This window comes from Eschrichtius robustus, chromosome 3, assembly GCF_028021215.1.
Source record: "Eschrichtius robustus isolate mEscRob2 chromosome 3, mEscRob2.pri, whole genome shotgun sequence".
Taxonomy (NCBI): domain Eukaryota; kingdom Metazoa; phylum Chordata; class Mammalia; order Artiodactyla; family Eschrichtiidae; genus Eschrichtius; species Eschrichtius robustus.
In genome coordinates this window covers 88,816,996-88,836,377 of record NC_090826.1, presented here as the reverse complement: position 1 = coordinate 88,836,377, position 19,382 = coordinate 88,816,996, and the positions used below count along the sequence as shown (strand labels likewise).

Below are 19,382 nucleotides of genomic sequence, written 5' to 3'. Positions count from 1 at the left end.
ATGTCACGGAGCAACTAAGCCTGTGCACCACAACTACTGAGCCTGCGCTCTAGAGCCTGTGAGCCACAACTACTGAAGCCCATGTGCCTAGAGCCCGTGCTCCGCAACAAGAGAAGCCACCACAATGAGAAGCCAGCTCACTGCAATGAAGACTAGCCCCCGCTCGCCGCAACTAGAGAAAGCCCGCGCCCAGCAACGAAGACCCAACGCAGCCAAAAATAAATTAATTAAAAACAAAATAAAATGGGAAAAAATCTTTAAAAAAAAAAATAGTCAGTAAATGGGGGTCTGGGGGAGGAATTGAGTGAAGGTGGTCAAAAGGTACAAACCTCCAGTTATAAGGTACATAAGTACCGGGGACGTAATGTGCAACATGATGACTATAGTTAACACTGCTCTATGGGGTATTTGAATGTTGCTAAGGGAGTAGATCCTAAATGTTCTCATCATAAGAAAAAAAATCGTAACTATATGAGGTGATAAGTGTTAACTAAACTTATTGTGGTAATCATTTCACAATATATGAATGTCAAGTCATTGTGCTGTACACCTTAAATTTATACAGTGTTGTATATCAATTACATCTCAATAAAACTGAAAGAAAAAAAAGAATAAGCAGTAAATCGACTCAAATCTTTTTTTTTTTAATTTGCTTCATCTTTAGTGAATTTTTAACTAGGTTAATAGAAAACTATTAATTTAAAATATTTAAGATAAATCCAAATAGAAAAACTCAATTAGACAGTACTTGTGGCTATAGTAATACACTGCAAACATCATATTATATAGTATCCTACCTAACCTACCATTATAAAAAACAACCTATGCCACACAAATGAAAACGTACAGCACCTAAAGCCAGTACCTGGATTGTTATTCTCCATTTTCATCTTAATGTGAAAGGCATTCATGATGCCTACCCTTAATAGCTCCTCCAATCTCCAGTTCCAGTGTTAAATCTCCTTCCTCCTGGAGCAGGTACCTAGTTGTCCTAATAATCTTTAGATCCGTAAGTCTAACATAGTGACTGGCACAGAAAAAGCAATAAATTAATTAACTTATGTATTCCCTGGCACACAAATAAGGAAAGAGCCCAATCCCAGCCCTTGAGAGAAGAGTCAGCCATATTTGGTGGAGAGTCAGCCATGCAAACAAATAATTACAATATAAGACATTTGTTTTAATGGTGTATGTAGCAAATGTAATGGGGCATGAACAAAATGTAATAGGAAATTATAGGCACAGGACATGCCAACCCTCTCTAGAAAAATGAGCAAAGGTGCTACAGAAGAGACTGCTCCAATAAATGTTAGTTAAATCAATAAATCTTGAAGAACAGCATTATTTAAATTAAAACCTTAAAACACTTTTATTAGAAAGACTAAAACTCTATAGCACAAACGGTAACATAGGCATTTCAGTAAAGAGGGCATGTAAAGATACCAACCACATGTCAACAAGCCTTCAAAACTGTCCTCATTTTTCTTAATTTTTAGACAATAAAACAATCACATTTAAATAGAAGTTCCTTTGAGGCTTCCTGTTTTATAAATAAAAGTATTCATGCAGAAGTGGGATAAAAAAATCTAGACAATGAAGATAAAGATGTAATTTAACAATAAATGGGGTGGAAAATCTAGTGGATGATAGAATCCAGATTATCAAAGGAAGGCAAAGGCAATGATGACTGACTAGAATTAGTATGAAGATGATTCTTGATAATACTGCATTAGCCTTAGTTGAATCTGGGCAGTAGACTAAAATCAACTCACGTCTTATCTCAGCATTAGGAAAAAATTGTTTCTGTAGTAAAATTCCAGAAAACTAGTAGTATTCTATCAACTAAATTTTCCACTGAATTATGAATGCACACTGTGTGTTATTTTCTGCTTCAAATGTATGATTTATGAAGAGTCTGGATTTAGAAATGCAACTTAATGTAAATACATTAAGTTGTACACCAACTCTTGGTGCCACATTATCAGAAAAATACAGCTTAGTTATATTCAAGGTCAAACTTTTAGTTGGAAATAGGTGCCTAAACTAAGGGGAAAAAAATGTCTAATGTCTGTTAAGCATTCTTTTATTCAGGTAAACAAATAACTAAAACTCTCTATGTCTAACAACACTACAATATTCTCCAGAGTATTTTCTCAGTTTCTTTCTTCTAAAATACATTTGAGACCATGTGACTTAAAAAGCTACAGTTAAAAAGATAGGAAATGACCTAAATGTCTACCTGTCAGAGACCAATTAAATGCATTCTTGTACATTATACAGCAGTAAGACAGAATGAGGAAGGAAGCTCTCTATTTACTGATGTGAAAAGATATATCCAAGATGAGTTAAGTGAAAAAAAATCAAGATGCAGAATAGTACATACAGTATGTTACATTTTGGGATAAAATGAGGAAAATAAGACTGTACATCTTTATTTGCTTATATATGCATAAAGAAACTCTAGAAAGATATAGAATAAACTAATACCAGAAGTTATTTGGAAAGGACTGGACAGATAAGAATCAAGGGTGGGAGAGAGAGTTTTCACTATAAACTATATATATTTAAAAATATTTGAACCATGTTAATGTATTTATATTTTCAAATATTTAATTAAAAACAATTTGGAAAAATAAGCTACAATTATAACAATTATGCTTTAATTCTAAGTTAAGTAGTAATAATTTTCTTACTATCTTTTCTTCCATTCTAATCTTATCAATTATTCAAAGATTCTAGTTCTCAGGAAACAAATTAATTACCTATCACATATAAGCTAAAATATAATTATGCTTAAAGGAAGAATTCATTCTTTCCTTCTCCTTCTCCAGTATCTTCATCTAAATTCACAGTTAAGGATAGCAAGGCTCATCTGGCTTGTGAAACAAATACATCTTCCATGACTTCTGAGTAGATACTATCACAAGCATAAAAATTAATATATATTTTCCACTTAAAATGTCTGAATAGCCACAATGTCCACTGGGTCTATTGACTGGAATTACAATTTCACAAATGTTACAGCATTACAATTCCCAGGTGCATGTGTTGTTTTCAAAATAACAACAAAAAATTGTAAACATTTTTCTGATTTAAAAAACGAATTTAATGAGGCCTCACTGTCTCAAGGAAAAGTACACCTATGATCCCTTCACAGTTGCTGGCCCCTCTCTCACCACGGATCCTATGGCTCCTACCACAGAGGATGTTGGAAGTTGCCTCAGACACAGTCCCTTCCAGGGCTTTCCAATAGGGTACATAGATGCCTAAGTTTTCATTCTCTACCTGCGAAACCCTTTAAAAGTTTAGTTTAAATGAGTCTGATACTTTCTCGCATTTCTGTCAGAATCTTTTCTTCTATTTTTATAAAACCCAACTTTTTAACAATTAATTACGTGCCTATAGAGCTACCTGCCCCTACTAGAATGTGTGATCATTAGAAATACTTCCTATTCATATTTATATCCTTGTGGATAATCCTTATTTCTTATTAATAATAGTAATAGTACTAACAACAACAAGAAAAACAAAAACCAGGTACTGCACCAGGCACGGTGATACATGCATTACCTCATTTAATCCTCAGGATAGCTCTGAAGCCCTTGTACAGAAAAGGAAACTGAAGCTCAGAGAGGATAAGTAATTTGCCCAAGTTACATATACTTATTTATTACATACAGAAAAGAGCAGAATGAACCTTCGAACCCAGGCAGTGTCTCTGCCTCCAAATTATGCACTCTTAACCACTTTGCTTAGAATTTAGGAAGTGATTAATATTATCATGATTACTGCAATGAACTGAAAGCCTGTGTCCCCCCGAAAGTCATATGTTGAAAGCCTAATCCCCAATGGGATGGTATTAGGAGGTGGGACCTTGGGAAGTAGTTAGGTCATGAGGGTAGAGCCCTCATGAATGGGATTAGTGCCCTTATAAGAGGTACCCCAGAGAGTTTTTCTGCCCTCTTTCCACTATGTGAGGACACAGCGAGAAGTAAGCAGTCTACAGCCCTGAAGAGAGCCCTCACCAGAACTTGACCATGCTGGCACCTGATCAGCCTGCAGAACTGTGAGAAACAAATTTCTGTTGTTTACAACCCACCCAGTCTATGGTACTTTGTTATAATAGCCCAAATTAACTAAAACAATAACCCTTTTCTAAAAAATAGAATTGTACAAAGAGTTTTCAAACTATAGAAGCCATTAGAAGTGGGAGCAAAAAAGCTTTGTCTTCACCATGAAAACTCTCTTCTACATAATCTGTAACCTTTTATCTGTCCTTCAATGGCTAATTAGCTCATCCTCTAGGTCGCTTGAGGATATCTTCCTCTCACTGTCCCAATTCCAGTACTTTACCCCTTGCTTTCACCGAGAAGATCAAGCATACTAGGTGCTGTTGTCCCGATTCCTCCTCCTCACCTGACACCCACCCTGGGCCTAATAACCCTCCCTCTTGTGGTCTGAGAAACAGACGTGGGAATCCTTTGGATCTTAGGGGATTTAGTCTTAATTTATTCATTAAAATAAATATTTACAAAAAGCACTTGTAAGTGTCAGGCACTGGGACCTGCCCTCTGTGAGTTTACAGGAGAGTAATGAAGACAAAGAGGCCTCCTCAATCTTTCCTGTTCCTTTCTTTCATTATTGTTGGTAATTTTGATATTAGTAACAATGATAGGCAATCCATATGCTTGTAGATTTGGACACACAAATAAACCAAAAGGCAAAAATATTAGAATCGTTCACAATTCTATCAGAGATGACTGTTGTGGAAGTTCTTCTGAAGTAGAAGTAGTACATTTCCTTCTACTCTTCAAATAAGCTCAAGTTTACATGAAATTTTTTAAATATCTTCTTTAGGGGATGCTTACAAAACATTCTTTTCCAGCACTGTAATGAGAGACAGGCTTCCTCAGGATGGAAGCTAGATTTGTCTGCTAAACAGGTGATTTAGGGTCCCCACTAAATACGTACTTCTGGGAAGGTGCTTTGAGGGTCTTATTCTATATTCCCAGCCCCTGACATTTGGTCAGATCTCAATCAATGCTCACAAAATGAAAGAATGAATGGATGAATCAGTGATGTAGATTACTGAAATCTAACAAATCTTGACATGGTTTTTAGGTCATAAATCAGGCGCTGTTTGTTCTTAAACAGTCAAGGTATAGAAAGAATTCAAGGAAAAAGTTAATTCTTAAAAAGGGAAAGCTATTTTATTCTTACTAGATGGGGGAGGGGTCTCTACAAAAATAAAACAATAAAAACTACTGTCTCATTTCATTCCATGTAATATCATGGTCACACTCTTCATACAATTAAAAAACACAATTCTCTAATTCTAAAGTAGCGAGCTGTCTAGCAAAGTGGCCATAGCTCAAGTCTCACAAGCAGTTATACCTGAATGGAAGATAGGGGGGATTTGAGCCAGATAGGAGTGCTCTGTAGGCTTCTTCTGGTGTCTTCTTTAAATAGATTACCTAAGACAAATAAATAGCAACATTTAGAACACCACCAAAGAATGACACAAAACTAACTTAATTACTCACCAAATTTGCATTTCCCTTCTTCCACTTTGAAAGTGACAACTGTCATGGTGATAATGTTGATCTTTAGACAGCAAGCAAGCTGCCAAAATTTCCTTTTCAGCTTGAAGCAGAACAACAGCCTTTGGCTTAAGGATGAGTAAGAACTTAAAGACACAGGGCAAATCCATAAAGGGGCCATCCAGGGCTGTTTACAAGGCACACTGAACAGATACAATGGCAAGGTTTTCCCTTTTGGGAGCAGAATAATTGTACCTCCGTTATTGAACTGTGTGTTCACCAAAGACCAATACAGACTTCCCTGTCCTTTGTAGAAGATCTGCTGTGAGGTAATTTAGTTCCTGGTGAATTCTGAAAGACATCTCAGGGCACAATACCCTTGGGAGATCTACAGAGTCCTCTGTCTGCTCTGAGGAAAGCGCATGTTGCTCTCTAAACAATGAATAAAATCACAATGAAATGGGGGGAAGTGCATGCAGGTAAGAGCACTGGGAAACATATTGGCTCGGCTCTTGGTGTCGAGGATGCTTAAACCCCTCCAGTCCAGCATGATAAACTAATCTTAAATAAAGAAACAAACAAAAAAGAGCTCTTAAAACTAGTAAACAACTTCCATTTAATCAACTTATTGACTATATACTAGGTGCTAGGCACTGTGTCAGGTACTGGCACCTCTCTTAAAAGAATTTACATTTGTGGGGCAAAACAAAATAATTAACAAAAATAAATACGGTCTGAGATAAGCGCTGAAAAGGAAATAAGCAGAGTATTGGAAAGAGAGTAGACTTACTTAATACCTTGACGTGGTCAGGGAGGGGTCTCTTGGAGATATTCAGGAGGAGAGCCATGGGAACAGCTAAGGGAAAGGAGGAACAGCAAGGGCCAGGGTCCTTGAGGGGGAAAGAGCTTGGTGAGTTGGACAGAGGAGATGAGTGCGGCTAGAGCAGGCGGGGAAGGGAAAGCCAGGTAGTGTTCAGATTGTGAAGAGCACTGCAAACCACGAGGAGAGGTTGGTTTTGTTCTAAGAGCAATTTAATATTTTAATTCTCAGACAGGAGCACTGATCATTTTCCTCTATAGTCTGAATCAACTTTCATCCCTAAAATCCTCTCTACCTAGAATGAATGACATTATTTCCTTAATATGTCCCAACATCAAAACCCTATGCATTAGTACATATAGTAATATTACATATAATTTTATATATTTATATAAATAAATACATACAATAATATATATGTATATATACATACATGCATATATATATTTATAAGCTTGTAAAGACAAGAGAGAAATAATTTTTGAAATGGTTGACTAGGCACTGTAGACTAAAATGGTTTTCCATAAACATCAGTCATTCCTATGGATATACAGATATCAAAAAACAAAAAACAAAAAACAACCCTATGCATTTCAATAAGAATGACAGAGTCCCAGTTCTTAAAAAGTAGGGTTTTCTTCTCTACTTACAAAGTTTCTTTGAGCTTTACGCTGTTCCACTAGCAATATATTACATGTACTTAATTATTAATAATTTCAGGACTAGAAAACACTTCAATTCTCTAAAGAAAGAAAGCTAAAATAAATACATAAAAAGATACTTCTAACTTTATTAAGAAAGCTCCATATTCTTGTGACAAGTAAACAAGAAGGTCTGATAAAGCACACACCAAACAAAGCAAATTGAATATGAAACAAAAACAGCACAGAAAATGAAACCACAGTAAAAGAATGATCGAGACATGAGACACAGATTCCACCAACGGAGAACCACACCTCAAGCTGCAGCTCAAATAATTACAAAAATTCACTTAAACCAACCCTAGCTTTAAAGACCATTTTCAGTAACCAATATTAAAACAGGACTTTGTTGTTCCCTAACGAGTAGGTTAGATAATATACTCAACAGAGTTGGTTATGATGCAGTGATTTTTCAAACCTAAAGATGCAGCAGTATTTGCAAGCTGACTACGCCTGCTAAAAGGGAAAGCTGCTTGTAGAAAGCTCCTGTGTTTGGATTAGATAATTAAAGCTTATACAACCACCTTTGAAAAGCAAAAATACATTTCCCGCTTCAGGAGAATTACATTAATTCTCTTTAATTCTAAGGCAATCATTCTACAGGAGGGACACAACAGCCCACATGAAAGATCTCTTTAGACTGGATACCCCACTGAGTTTTGCTACTCATCTTACCTGCATGACTTAGCACACATGACCCATGTTCTCACACTGTAAGATGAGAGTCTTTGTTTTTATTTTTATCCCAATGCTAAATTATTAATAAGTGCAAAGTGAAACCCAACTGAGGCCATCTAAATTCCAGGAAGATTCCAGGGGCAGGTAAATACAATGCCCTTTAACAACCTGATGATAGGTACATGGGGGGGTGGTGAAATGTTCTAATAAAGGAGTGTATTACTGAATGCATGCACATTGGGGTCATTAAAATACCAAATTCCATTTCTCCAGGAGAAAAAATGTCATGGATTCTTATGCCAGGTCTTCTTAGATATGTTTCCTATTAAAAAGAGACAGAGAGACAGACTAGGCCTGATCAGAGGTTGGAAATAAAACAACATTAAGCCTTTGCTGTTGAGGAACCTAAAGCTCAGAAAGGTAAGGAACTTCCCAACCTCGCATTGCTGCTCTGTGATGCAGTTAGAATCCGAACACAGATCTGACACCAAAGCCCACAGTAATTCCATACATCATATCTGCTTAAAAATATAGATGCAGGCAATGCAAGCAGAATCTGGAACACCAACAACAACAAAAAGATTCTTACTCTTCCAATTTCTAAATGCCATTACACTTGACTTTTAAAATTAGGTGACTTCAGGGCATCCCTGGTGGCGCAGTGGTTAAGAATCCACCTGCCAATGCACGGGACACAGGTTCGATCCCTGGTCTGGGAAGATCCCACATGCCACGGAGCAACTAAGCCCGTGTGCCACAACTACTGAGCCTGTGCTCTAGAGCCACAACTACTGAGCCGCGTGCCACAACTACCAAAGCCCATGCACCTAGAGCCCATGGTCCGCAACAAAAGAAGCCACCGCAATGAGCAACGAAGAGTAGCCCCCGCTCGCCACAACTAGAGAAAGCCCATGCTCAGCAATAAAGACCAACACAGCCAAAAAATTTTTAAAAATAAATTTATAAAAAAAAAAATAGGTGACTTCAGGGGAATTCCCTGGCAGTCCATGGGTTCCCTGTGACCCGTGTTCAATCCCTGGTCGGGGAACTAAGATCCCACAAACCGCATGGCACGGTCAAAAATATAAATAAATAAAATAAAATTAGGTGACTTCAAACTGTTAACAGTAGTTGTGCCTAAGGAATAGGGCTGAGGGAAGATTAGTGGAAGAAGAAAGAACTTCTACTTTATATTTTCTACTATCTCCACATTTCTTGTATTTTGTAGTAAGGTGTATTAATTTGTTTTTAAATGTGGAGTAACTAAATCAGTTATGAAATGTTAAATGTGTACTATTTCTAAAAATAAAATCTATATTTAACTATTACTCAAAGATTTGTTCCCAGATATTCCAATATTTCTAAAAATACTTTCTGGATAAAAGTAACTTCAAAGCCTCTTCTAAATATCCTGATTTTCCTTTTCTGCTTCTCAGGGAAAAAATAATATGCTGTCTACTCTTCTCACTAAATATTAGCATATATGAACCCAAACCAGAAGAATCTTCCCCAACTTTTGATTGATACAATTTAACAAAAGCCCTTTGCATAGTGCTTGGTTTGCCATGCCAATTTATCCTTGAAATTAGTGAGTATATGTATGACTTTTATAAAATTGCCCTACTCTTTGCCAGGAAGTCCTATAAACCTTCTCAATAGAACAGCATTTGACATATATGTTCTTACTTTTAACTAAGTAAGAGTCAACCAATTAAAGTGACTATGAGGTTTTTATTTAACAATTAATTAAAATTACAGTACTACAACCTAGTATAACATATTATTTACAAATAAGCCAATGTTTCCCAAACTTCAATTAACCATGCATCAACTTTCTCAACTTCTGCCACCACACGTAACACCATGTATTACCATTTCTCTTTAAAGAGACATACCCTTTTAACTTAAATCAATGTATTCTAAAGTGGTTTATATCATTGCTATAAATGGAAAACCAGTATCACTTGCCACAGAGTCTACACATAAATGAATTTTAAAATACATAACTCTTAAAACTGTAAAATGTTTGTGAAGATTAATTGCACATACAAGTGTGGGTTCATTTCTGGGCTCTCTATTCTATTCTGTTGATCTATGTGTCTGTTTTTGTACCAGTACCATACTGCTTTGATGACTGTAGATTTGTAGTACAGTTTGAAATCAGGGAGCATGATACCTCTAGCTCTTCTTTCTCAAGATTGTTTTGGTTATTCGAAGTCTTTGTGTTTCCATACACAGTTAAGCATTATTTGTTCTAGTTCTGTGAAAAATGCCATTGGGCAATTAATCTACAACAAAGGAGGTAAGAATATACAATGTGGGAAAGACAGCCTCTTCAATAAATGGTGTTGGAAAAACTGGACAGCTACATGCATAAGAATCAAACTGGACTACTCTCTCACACTATGCACAAAAATAAATTCAAAATGGATTAAAGACTTAAATATAAGACTGAAACCATAAAACTTCTGGAAGAAAACATAGGCAGTACTCTCTTTGACAACAGTCTCAATAATATTTTTCTGGATATGTCTCTTCAGGCAAGGGAAACAAAAGCAAAAATAAAGGGGACTATATCAAACTAAGAAGCTTTGCACAGTGAAGGAAACTATCAGAAAAACAAAAAGAACACCTACTGGGGCTTCCCTGGTGGCGCAGTGGTTGAGAAACTGCCTGCCAATGCAGGGGACACGGGTTCGAGCCCTGGTCTGGGAAGATCCCACATGCCACGGAGTAACTAGACCCTTGAGCCACAATTACTGAGCCTGCGCGTCTGGAGCCTGTGCTCCGCAACAAGAGAGGCCACGATAGTGAGAGGCCCGCGCACCGCGATGAAGAGTGGCCCCCGCTTGCCGCAACTAGAGAAAGCCCTCGCACAGAAATGAAGACCCAGCACAGCCATAAATAAAATAAATAAAAATAAATAAATATTTAAAAAAAAAAAAAAGAACACCTACTGAATGGGAGAAGATATTTGTAAATGATATATCTGATGAGGGGTTAATATCCAAAATATACAAAGAACTCATACAACTCAACATCAAAAAAATAAACAACCCAATTAAAACACGGCAGAAGATCTGAATAGACTCTTTTCCAAAGAAGACATACAGATGACCAACAGCCACATGAAAAGATGCCCAACATCACTAACCAACAGGGAAATGCAAATCAAAACCCCAATGAGATATCACCTCACACCTGTCAGAATGGCTATTATCAAAAAAGACAACAAACAGCAAATGAAGAAAACAAAACCCTTCTGCACTGCACTGGGAATGTAAATTGGTACAGCTGCTATGGAAAACAGTAGGGAGATTCCTCAAAAAGTTAAAAATAAAACTCCCATAGGATCCAGAAATTCCACCCCTGGGTATTTATTCAAAGAAAACAAAAACACTAATTTGAAAAGATATATGCCCCCCCCCTTTTTTTTTTTTTTTTTTTTTTTTTTTAAACATCTTTATTGAAGTATAATTGCCTTACAATAGTGTGTTAGCTTCTGCTTTATAACAAAGTGAATCAGTTATACATATACAATATGTTCCCATTTCTCTTCCCTCTTGCATCTCCCTCCCTCCGACCCTCCCCATCCCACCCCTCTAGGTGGTCACAAAGCACCGAGCTGATCTCCCTGTGCTATGCGGCTGCTTCCCACTAGTTATCTATTTTACATTTGGTAGTGTATATATGTCCATGACACTCTCTTACCCTGTCACATCTCACCCCACCCCCTCCCCATATCCTCAAGTCCATTCTCTAGTAGGTCTGTGTCTTTATTCCCGTCTTGCCACTAGGTTCTTCATGGCCTTTTTTTTTTTTTTTTTTTTCCTTAGATTCCGTATATATGTGTTAGCATACTGTATTTGTTTTTCTCTTTCTGACTTACTTCACTCTGTATGACAGACTCTAACTCCATCCACCTCATTACAAATACCTCCATTTCATTTCTTTTTATGGCTGAGTAATATTCCATTGTATATATGTGCCACATTTTCTTTATCCATTCATCTGTCGATGGACATTTAGGTTGCTTCCATGTCCTGGCTATTGTAAATAGAGCTGCTATGAACATTTTGGTACATGACTCTTTTTGACCTATGGTTTTCTCAGGGTATATGCCCAGTAGCGGGATTGCTGGGTCGTATGGTAGTTCTATTTGTAGTTTTTTCAGGAACCTCCATACTGTTCTCCATAGTGGCTGTATCAATTTACATTCCCACCAACAGTGCAAGAGTGTTCCCTTTCCTCCACACCCTCTCCAGCATTTATTGTTTCTAGATTTTTTGATGATGGCCATTCTGACCGGTGTGAGATGATATCTCATTGTAGTTTTGATTTGCATTTCTCTAATGATTAATGATGTTGAGCATTCTTTCATGTGTCTGTAGGCCATCTGTATATCTTCTTTGGAGAAATGTCTATTTAGGTCTTCTGCCCATTTTTGGATTGGGTTGTTGGTTTTTTTGTTATTGAGCTGCATGAGCTGCTTGTAAATCTTGGAGATTAATCCTTTGTCAGTTGCTTCATTTGCAAATATTTTCTCCCATTCTGATGGTTGTCTTTTGGTCTTGTTTATGGTTTCCTTTGCTGTGCAAAAGCTTTTAAGTTTCATTAGGTCCCATTTGTTTATTTGTGTTCTTATTTCCATTCCTCTGGGAGCTGGGTCAAAAAGAATCTTGCTGTGATGTATGTCATAGAGTGTTCTGCCTATGTTTTCCTCTAAGAGTTTGATAGTGTCTGCCCTTACACTTAGGTCTTTAATCCATTTTGAGTTTATTTTTGTGCATGGTGTCAGGGAGTGTTCTAATTTCATACTTTTACATGTACCTGTCCAATTTTCCCAGCACCACTTATTGAAGAGGCTGTCTTTTCTCCACTGTATATGCTTGCCTCCTTTATCAAAGATAAGGTGACCATATGTGTGTGGGTTTATCTCTGGGCTTTCTATCCTGTTCCATTGATCTATATTTCTGTTTTTGTGCCAGTACCAAACTGTCTTGATTACTGAAGCTTTGTAGTATAGTCTGAAGTCAGGGAGCCTGATCCCCCCAGCTCCATTTTTCGTTCTCAAGATTGCTTTGGCTATTCGGGGTCTTTTGTGTTTCCATACAAATTGTGAAATTTTTTGTTCTAGTTTATGCCCCCCTTTATTTGTTGCAGCATTATTTACAAAAATAGCCAAGGTATGCAAGCAACCCAAGCGCCCATCAATAGGTGAATAGATAAAGAAGATGTTATACACAATGGAATATTACTCAGCCATAAAAAAGAATGAAATCTTGCCATTTGCAACAACATGGATGGACCTAGAGAGTATTATGCTAAGTGAAATAGACAGAGAAAGACAAATACTGTATGATTTTACTTATATGTGAAATCTAAAAAACAAAACAAATGAACAAACATAAAACGGAGTGGTTGCCAGAGGTGAGGGAGTTGAGGGGAGGAAAGAAATAGGTAAGGGAGATGAAGAGGTACAAACTTCCAGATGCAAAATAAATAAGTCATGGGTATGAAATGCACCATGTGGGGAATATAGTCAATAACTATACAGTATCTTTGAATGGTGACATATCACAACTAGACTATTACCATGTTGATAATTTTGAAATGTACAGAAATACCAAATCACTATGTTGTGTAACAGGAACTAACGTAGTATTGTAGGTATTATACCTCAAAAACAAACAGATAGGGCTTCCCTGGTGGCGCAGTGGTTGAGAGTCTGCCTGCCGATGCAGGGGACACGGGTTCGAGCCCTGGCCTGGGAAGATCCCACATGCTGCGGAGCAACTAGGCCCGTGAGCCACAACTACTGAGCCTGCGCATCTGGAGCCTGTGCTCCGCAAAAAGAAAGGCCGCAACAGTGAGAGGCCCGCGCACCGCGATGAAGAGTGGCCCCCACTCGCCGCAACTGGAGAAAGCCCTCGCACAGAAATGAAGACCCAACACAGCCAAAAATAAATAAATAAATAAATTTATATTAAAAAAAAACAACAGATAAACTCATAGAAAGAGAGATCAGATTTGTGGTTACCAGACGTAGGGGCTTACAGGAGGGGGAATTGGATGAAGGTGGTCAAAAGGTACAAACTTCCAGTTATAAGATAAATAAGTACTAGGGATGTAAGGCACAACATGATAAATATAATTAGCACTGTTGTATGTTATATATGAAAGTTGTTAAGAGTGCAAATCCTAAGAATTCTCATCATAAAAAAATTCTGTTTCTTTAATTTTGTATCTATATGAGATGATGGATGTTCACTAAACCTATAGTGATAATATTTCATGATGTATGTAACTCAAATCATTATGTTACACACCTTAAACTTATACAATGCTGTAGGTCAATTGTTAAACTTATACAATGCTGTATGTCAACTGTATCTCAATAAAAGTGGAAGAAAAAAGTAAAATAAAATAAAATAAAATAAAATGTTTGTGCACACCACACATTGAGGAACAATGTAACAAATATAAAGTTTGGACCAATTTTACAGAACAGCAGACCAACCTGGTAAATTAAAATCCTCTTAGAATTAATCTGCAAATACTTCTAAATCATTTCTTTAAACTAAATCCTATGGTCATTAAATCCTTAAAGGCTGTCAAAAAATAATATATGTGTATTTCAGAAGCAGTTTGAAGTTTACTATATTTCCCTACTTAGATAATTTAATCTGTCTGATACACAAGGGATGATTCTTTAAACAACACATGGTTTAATATAGAAGTCTAAACCAGACTCTGAGTCATGAATTTGCTAATGGTCTTTCCCTGGGGACATTTGCCTCAGATCTTACTATGTTTTTAGCTTTGTTTTTAGGTGTTATTATTTCCCACAAAAAGCCTGAAGGCAAAGCCAACACACACCCATAATATATTTAAAAATGAAGCCTGAGCCCCTATGTCAATTATATTTATATTTTGTGATCTGGAAAGTAAAAATACTCTTGAAGATTCTATTTGGCCATCTGAGAGAGTATTCTTCAATTTTGGCTTTTGATTTCCTGTTATTTAATATTTTACTTGTTTATGAAAGAGGTAACAAATGCTGAGAACAGCCTTTCCCATCAGGTACTGCCATAGGAACACTGACATGATAGCTATGAAATCAGCATTACCAACCACTTCTGAGTCAACTAAATTTCTTCAAAATAGAAGTTTCCAGAAAACAGATGTTATAACTTGAAAATAGTCTAGAAGCACTAAAATTTGCTGAATATAGAAGAATCCATACCAAAGATATACCAAAAAAGGAGAGACTTTCTTTAAAGGTTTCAGAAAACTAGGCTTTGCATACACAGAGTACTAAATGCAGACATTACAAAGATGCCCCTAAGACATGTGCTTTGGGTTCTAGCCCACTAATTAGCAGTCATCTTTGGACCCCTTTCTCTAGGCCCCATATAACTTAAAATTATCACACTTGCGAGACAGCAATTGAGGATAGGGATGGGCAGAGGTCTAAAGAAAAGAAAATGTTCTTTCCCTGGTGAAGCTAACCAGTCTAGAACACTCGCTCGGTATGAAACCACTGCTCCCTAATTGGCTTCTCCCAACATCCCCCTTTCCTATCAGGTTCCTCCCCATCACCCAGACAAAATCTCGCAAGTCGTCTTTAACTCTGGCCTCTCTGCTTCACTCTATCTACCCTCATCAAATCAATACACAGACTGATTCTTTCTCCACAGTCTCTTTCAATTATGGCATGGAACCAGGTTTGGGGGACTGAAATATACCATTTAGAGAAAGAAGCAAAGGATACAAATAGCTTTTCAAATTTTACAAAACCACCACTAGGATTCTGAACATGTGAGGGGCCCTGAATTTTTAAGTTTCATTAGTTCTCCAGCAGATATGCACTTGACCTTTTTTTTCATGACTATCATCATCACTTTTTCTCAAGCCCTATCACCACATGCGAAGACTCACACCATTTCTCTCAGCCTCCATTTCCTGCCTACTCCAGGAATTCTAGAGCAGGGCTCTGAGAGACTCAATCCTGCTCTAAAAGCCCAGCCAGACTGCCAACTCTTCACCAAGATAAGGTCCTAATCCACCTTTCCAGGTGAATTTGTCATTGTTTCTTGAAAGAATTTCATCCACTAGCCTGGACTCCTCACCATTCCCTAATCATAGGTGATACTTTCTAGCACCTGAGGTTTCTTGAAATCCTCTCCACACCCTCTCTGCCTATTAAAATTCTTCCTATTTCATTTGAGACCTAACTCAAATACCACCTCCATGATGTCTTTCTTCTTTAGTTCTGAAACCCTTCCCCTTACCTTTAGGCTTGACCATAAGAGTGATAGTGACCATGATAATGATGATAATAATAAAAGCAAAAAGTTATATAGTATATACTATGTGCCAGGCACTTTTCTAAGCGCTTTACATAATTTGGCTCATTAATCCTCACAATCACAATTCCATTTTACGTGTGAAATGCAGAGAACCCGTTGCCTCAAGGCCACAAAGCTAGGGTGCAGTGGAGTCAGGCAGTCTGGCTCCCACAGGCCCTCCAGCCCACTTCCTTAAGGGCCCCTCACAACTCTGTTGCAATTATTTTCCTTTATGCTAAAGTAGGAAGCTCCTTAAGTGCAGTAACCAAGTGCTCCATACTTCTATAAGCCTTACAAAGCCTCGTTTGTAGATGCTCACCAAATATGTATATGTTTAGTGAATGACTACATTAACCTGGTAAGATACAACGAGTGCACCTGCCCTAGAGGGTTAATTCAGCTCATTTAATAATTAGTGAATGAGATTTTTTGAATGTGTCACTACAACTTTAGTGGTAATGCCCAGAGGACCTAGTGAAATTAACTTTCTGATCCCAGTTATATGAAAGCATCAAACTAGGTACTTAGAGACAATACTTCAATGGTGTGCTAAAAGAGAAAGTAAGAAAGAAACTGATTTCAAACATAGGGGCACAAGATCAAATGATCTGTATAAGCTTACAGAAAGTGTTTCGAGAGCCAAGGCAGGCTACCTGACCCAGACGTTCACTCTCCCACTTCTCCGTGTCTGTTCTGAAGCAACACTCGGCCACTCCCAAAACGTGACAGAAGGCAGGAAGCAAGAAGTGGAACGGAACACAGTCACCAAAGACCAGCATGTATTTACTTAATGCTTACAACCTGCATAGGAACCTGCACACATACAAGGACACAAGGAAAAGTCTGCAACGTCATTATGGTACTTAAAGCTATTGAGATCAAGGGCTCTAAAGGGGGCTGCGGAATGGTCCACAAAGGGACCAGACTCCACCTGAGTCTTCCTTGCATCGTGGTAGCATTTAGATGGCCTCCTGCTCCTCTTCACTGGCACCACAGCTCTAAGTCACTTTGGCAGGGCAGCCTTCTTTGGCAACTTGATGAGATCAGGCCCCTGCCTTATGTTCTCAAAGCTCCCTGCCCTTCTCCTTCGAACTCTTACCCTTGTTTGTCATCACACGTTTCTGTGGTTATTTTAGTCTATCTCCCTGGCTAGGCTTGTAACTCTGAGAGCAGGATTTCTATCTCTTCTGTATCTACAAGACTCACCACTGTGCCTGGCACACAGCACACACTCAAAAAATGTTTGACGGCTGCAGGAACAAACAGTGGAGAGAAAGAGAGCGTTTTATGTGAGAACAAGCATGACACGGTCACAGGATACTGATCACCTATCTAGAGAGTAGGTGACAGTGCGTAGTGGTTAGGCACCCCAAGTCCACAGCCAAACTGCCATGCTCTTCACTTATGAGCTGTATTACTGTGCTTCCATTTTCTTGCCTATGAAGTGGGGATAATACTGTAATTGCCTCATTAGGCTGCTTGTTGGGAAGATTAAGTGAATTAATAATGTATGTAATGTGCTCAGAATTGTACCTGACACATGGCTCTTCTATAGCAAGGGACCATAGGAAAAAGATAAACTTGGATCCCAAAATATTTTTCTCTTCTCCTTTTCACCACCTGTATCCATGTGAATCAGGATCCACAACTGCTATTACTTCTGACACCTTAGCCCTAAAGCCTGCCTATACATATAAACATCAAAACATGAGGATGTAAACATCCCTCATGATTGCTATATACCAAAGTTGCAACATACAGACCATCATTTAGTTCAACCCTCTCATTTTAACATACAGATATCGATCCTACTCTCAGTTTTGCCTGTTTAAAGGGTCTCCTGAGTCTCCTGGTGCCTTAGTATCAACAACCACAAAATAAATGCACTGGTTCCTGTTTTATCAACCCATTGTCAAAATATCAGAAGATCGCTGATGTGGCCCACATCTCTCTCTAACAAAGTAACCAGAAGAGAGTTGATGTTGTACTCATTTTTCCTTATGTGAACTTCTCACGAACAAAAGAATAAGATTACCAGGTTGGGTTTGTTTTTAGGAGAGGAGAGTAATTACCAGTTATCTACAAAACATAAACCACAGAAGTCCATGGAATGAACATCTATAAAAACACATGATGAGGTGAGAAACTCTGCAAAGAGCTGAAACAAAACTTTTAAAGTCTCTTCCTTGCCTCCCAAGACTTGGTTCTCAGACTTCTTAAGTGTCAGGGCACTTAATTTATAAACTGCTTTTTCCTGAAGACAGCATTAAGTCTTAATTGTCATACACAAGCACAAATAAAATGCTTAATTTTTTATTTTTAGCAACATTTTTCTTCTTTATCATTTCCTCCCATTATAACCAGAGACTGAGAAAACAATATCTGCATTCAACTTTAAAATAAAATTTTAAAATAGGAAAAAGGCAAACATTTCCCAAACGCACAGCTGATTCTACTTTTGTTCTAACTGCTTACAGAAATAAAAATATTCAGTGTTAAACAATCACGAATTAGATAGGTAAGACTAATTACAAACCAGAAATGCAACTGTATAGTTAAAACAACTTGCATTATTCAGTCTATTTTAAGTTTATTCTACTGGTCTAATTAAAACAGAACAAGAATGAATGCATCTTGAGTCTTTGAACACATTGTTAAAGAAAGTCATTCTTCCTGTTCTTCAAGTTTTGAGTCTATTATAAACCACAGATTACAAGGCCTGCAGAGTGTAAGACAATGCATCTGCTTAAAAAATATGGAGGCAACACTAATCATAGAAGAAAGGCAGAACCTCATGTTAGGTCTCTATCTCCATCACTTATTTCTGCCCCAAAAATACTTAAAAATCATCTGACATCCTCTTCAGAACAAGGTCTAGAAATGACTGTGCTTTTTGGTTAAGGTGATGTCTGCTCTGTAACACTCTCATGTGTTGTCGCTTCACATTTGAATTTGAATTTGAATTTGGGATTTGATATTCAGTGAGTAGGCAGCAGACTTTTCTATTTATGTGAGAATTAGTTTAAAATAGAAATCCTCTCTCCATCACTCTCATGGGTGTAATTAGAGTGAAACCACTGGGAGCTCTTTGATGGGTAATTTAGGAAAATTGCAGACAACATCAGCCATGTGTATCTTTCCATCTAATTTGACGGGAAACAGAACTTTCATAATCAGCCTGAAAAGATGTCTTTCCAGAACTGACAGCTATAGCCACAACAAATATACATCTCTTGCTAGTAGTGTCTCAGTACCACAGCCTTCTCCTGCCTGAGGAGAGCTCATGTCCCAA

At 37.6% G+C, this 19,382-nt stretch overlaps 1 protein-coding gene across 3 annotated transcripts in view; it reads right to left on the bottom strand.

Annotated features, from left to right (window-relative positions):
• CDC14A (cell division cycle 14A) overlaps window positions 1-19,382 on the bottom strand; it is a 190,807-nt gene that overhangs the window by 113,828 nt on the left and 57,597 nt on the right. For all 3 annotated transcript variants that reach the window (XM_068538080.1, XM_068538081.1, XM_068538082.1), the window contains one exon: window positions 5,395-5,474. In XM_068538080.1, coding sequence (XP_068394181.1) covers window positions 5,395-5,474 — 80 coding nt within the window. The remainder of the gene's footprint in view (window positions 1-5,394; window positions 5,475-19,382) is intronic.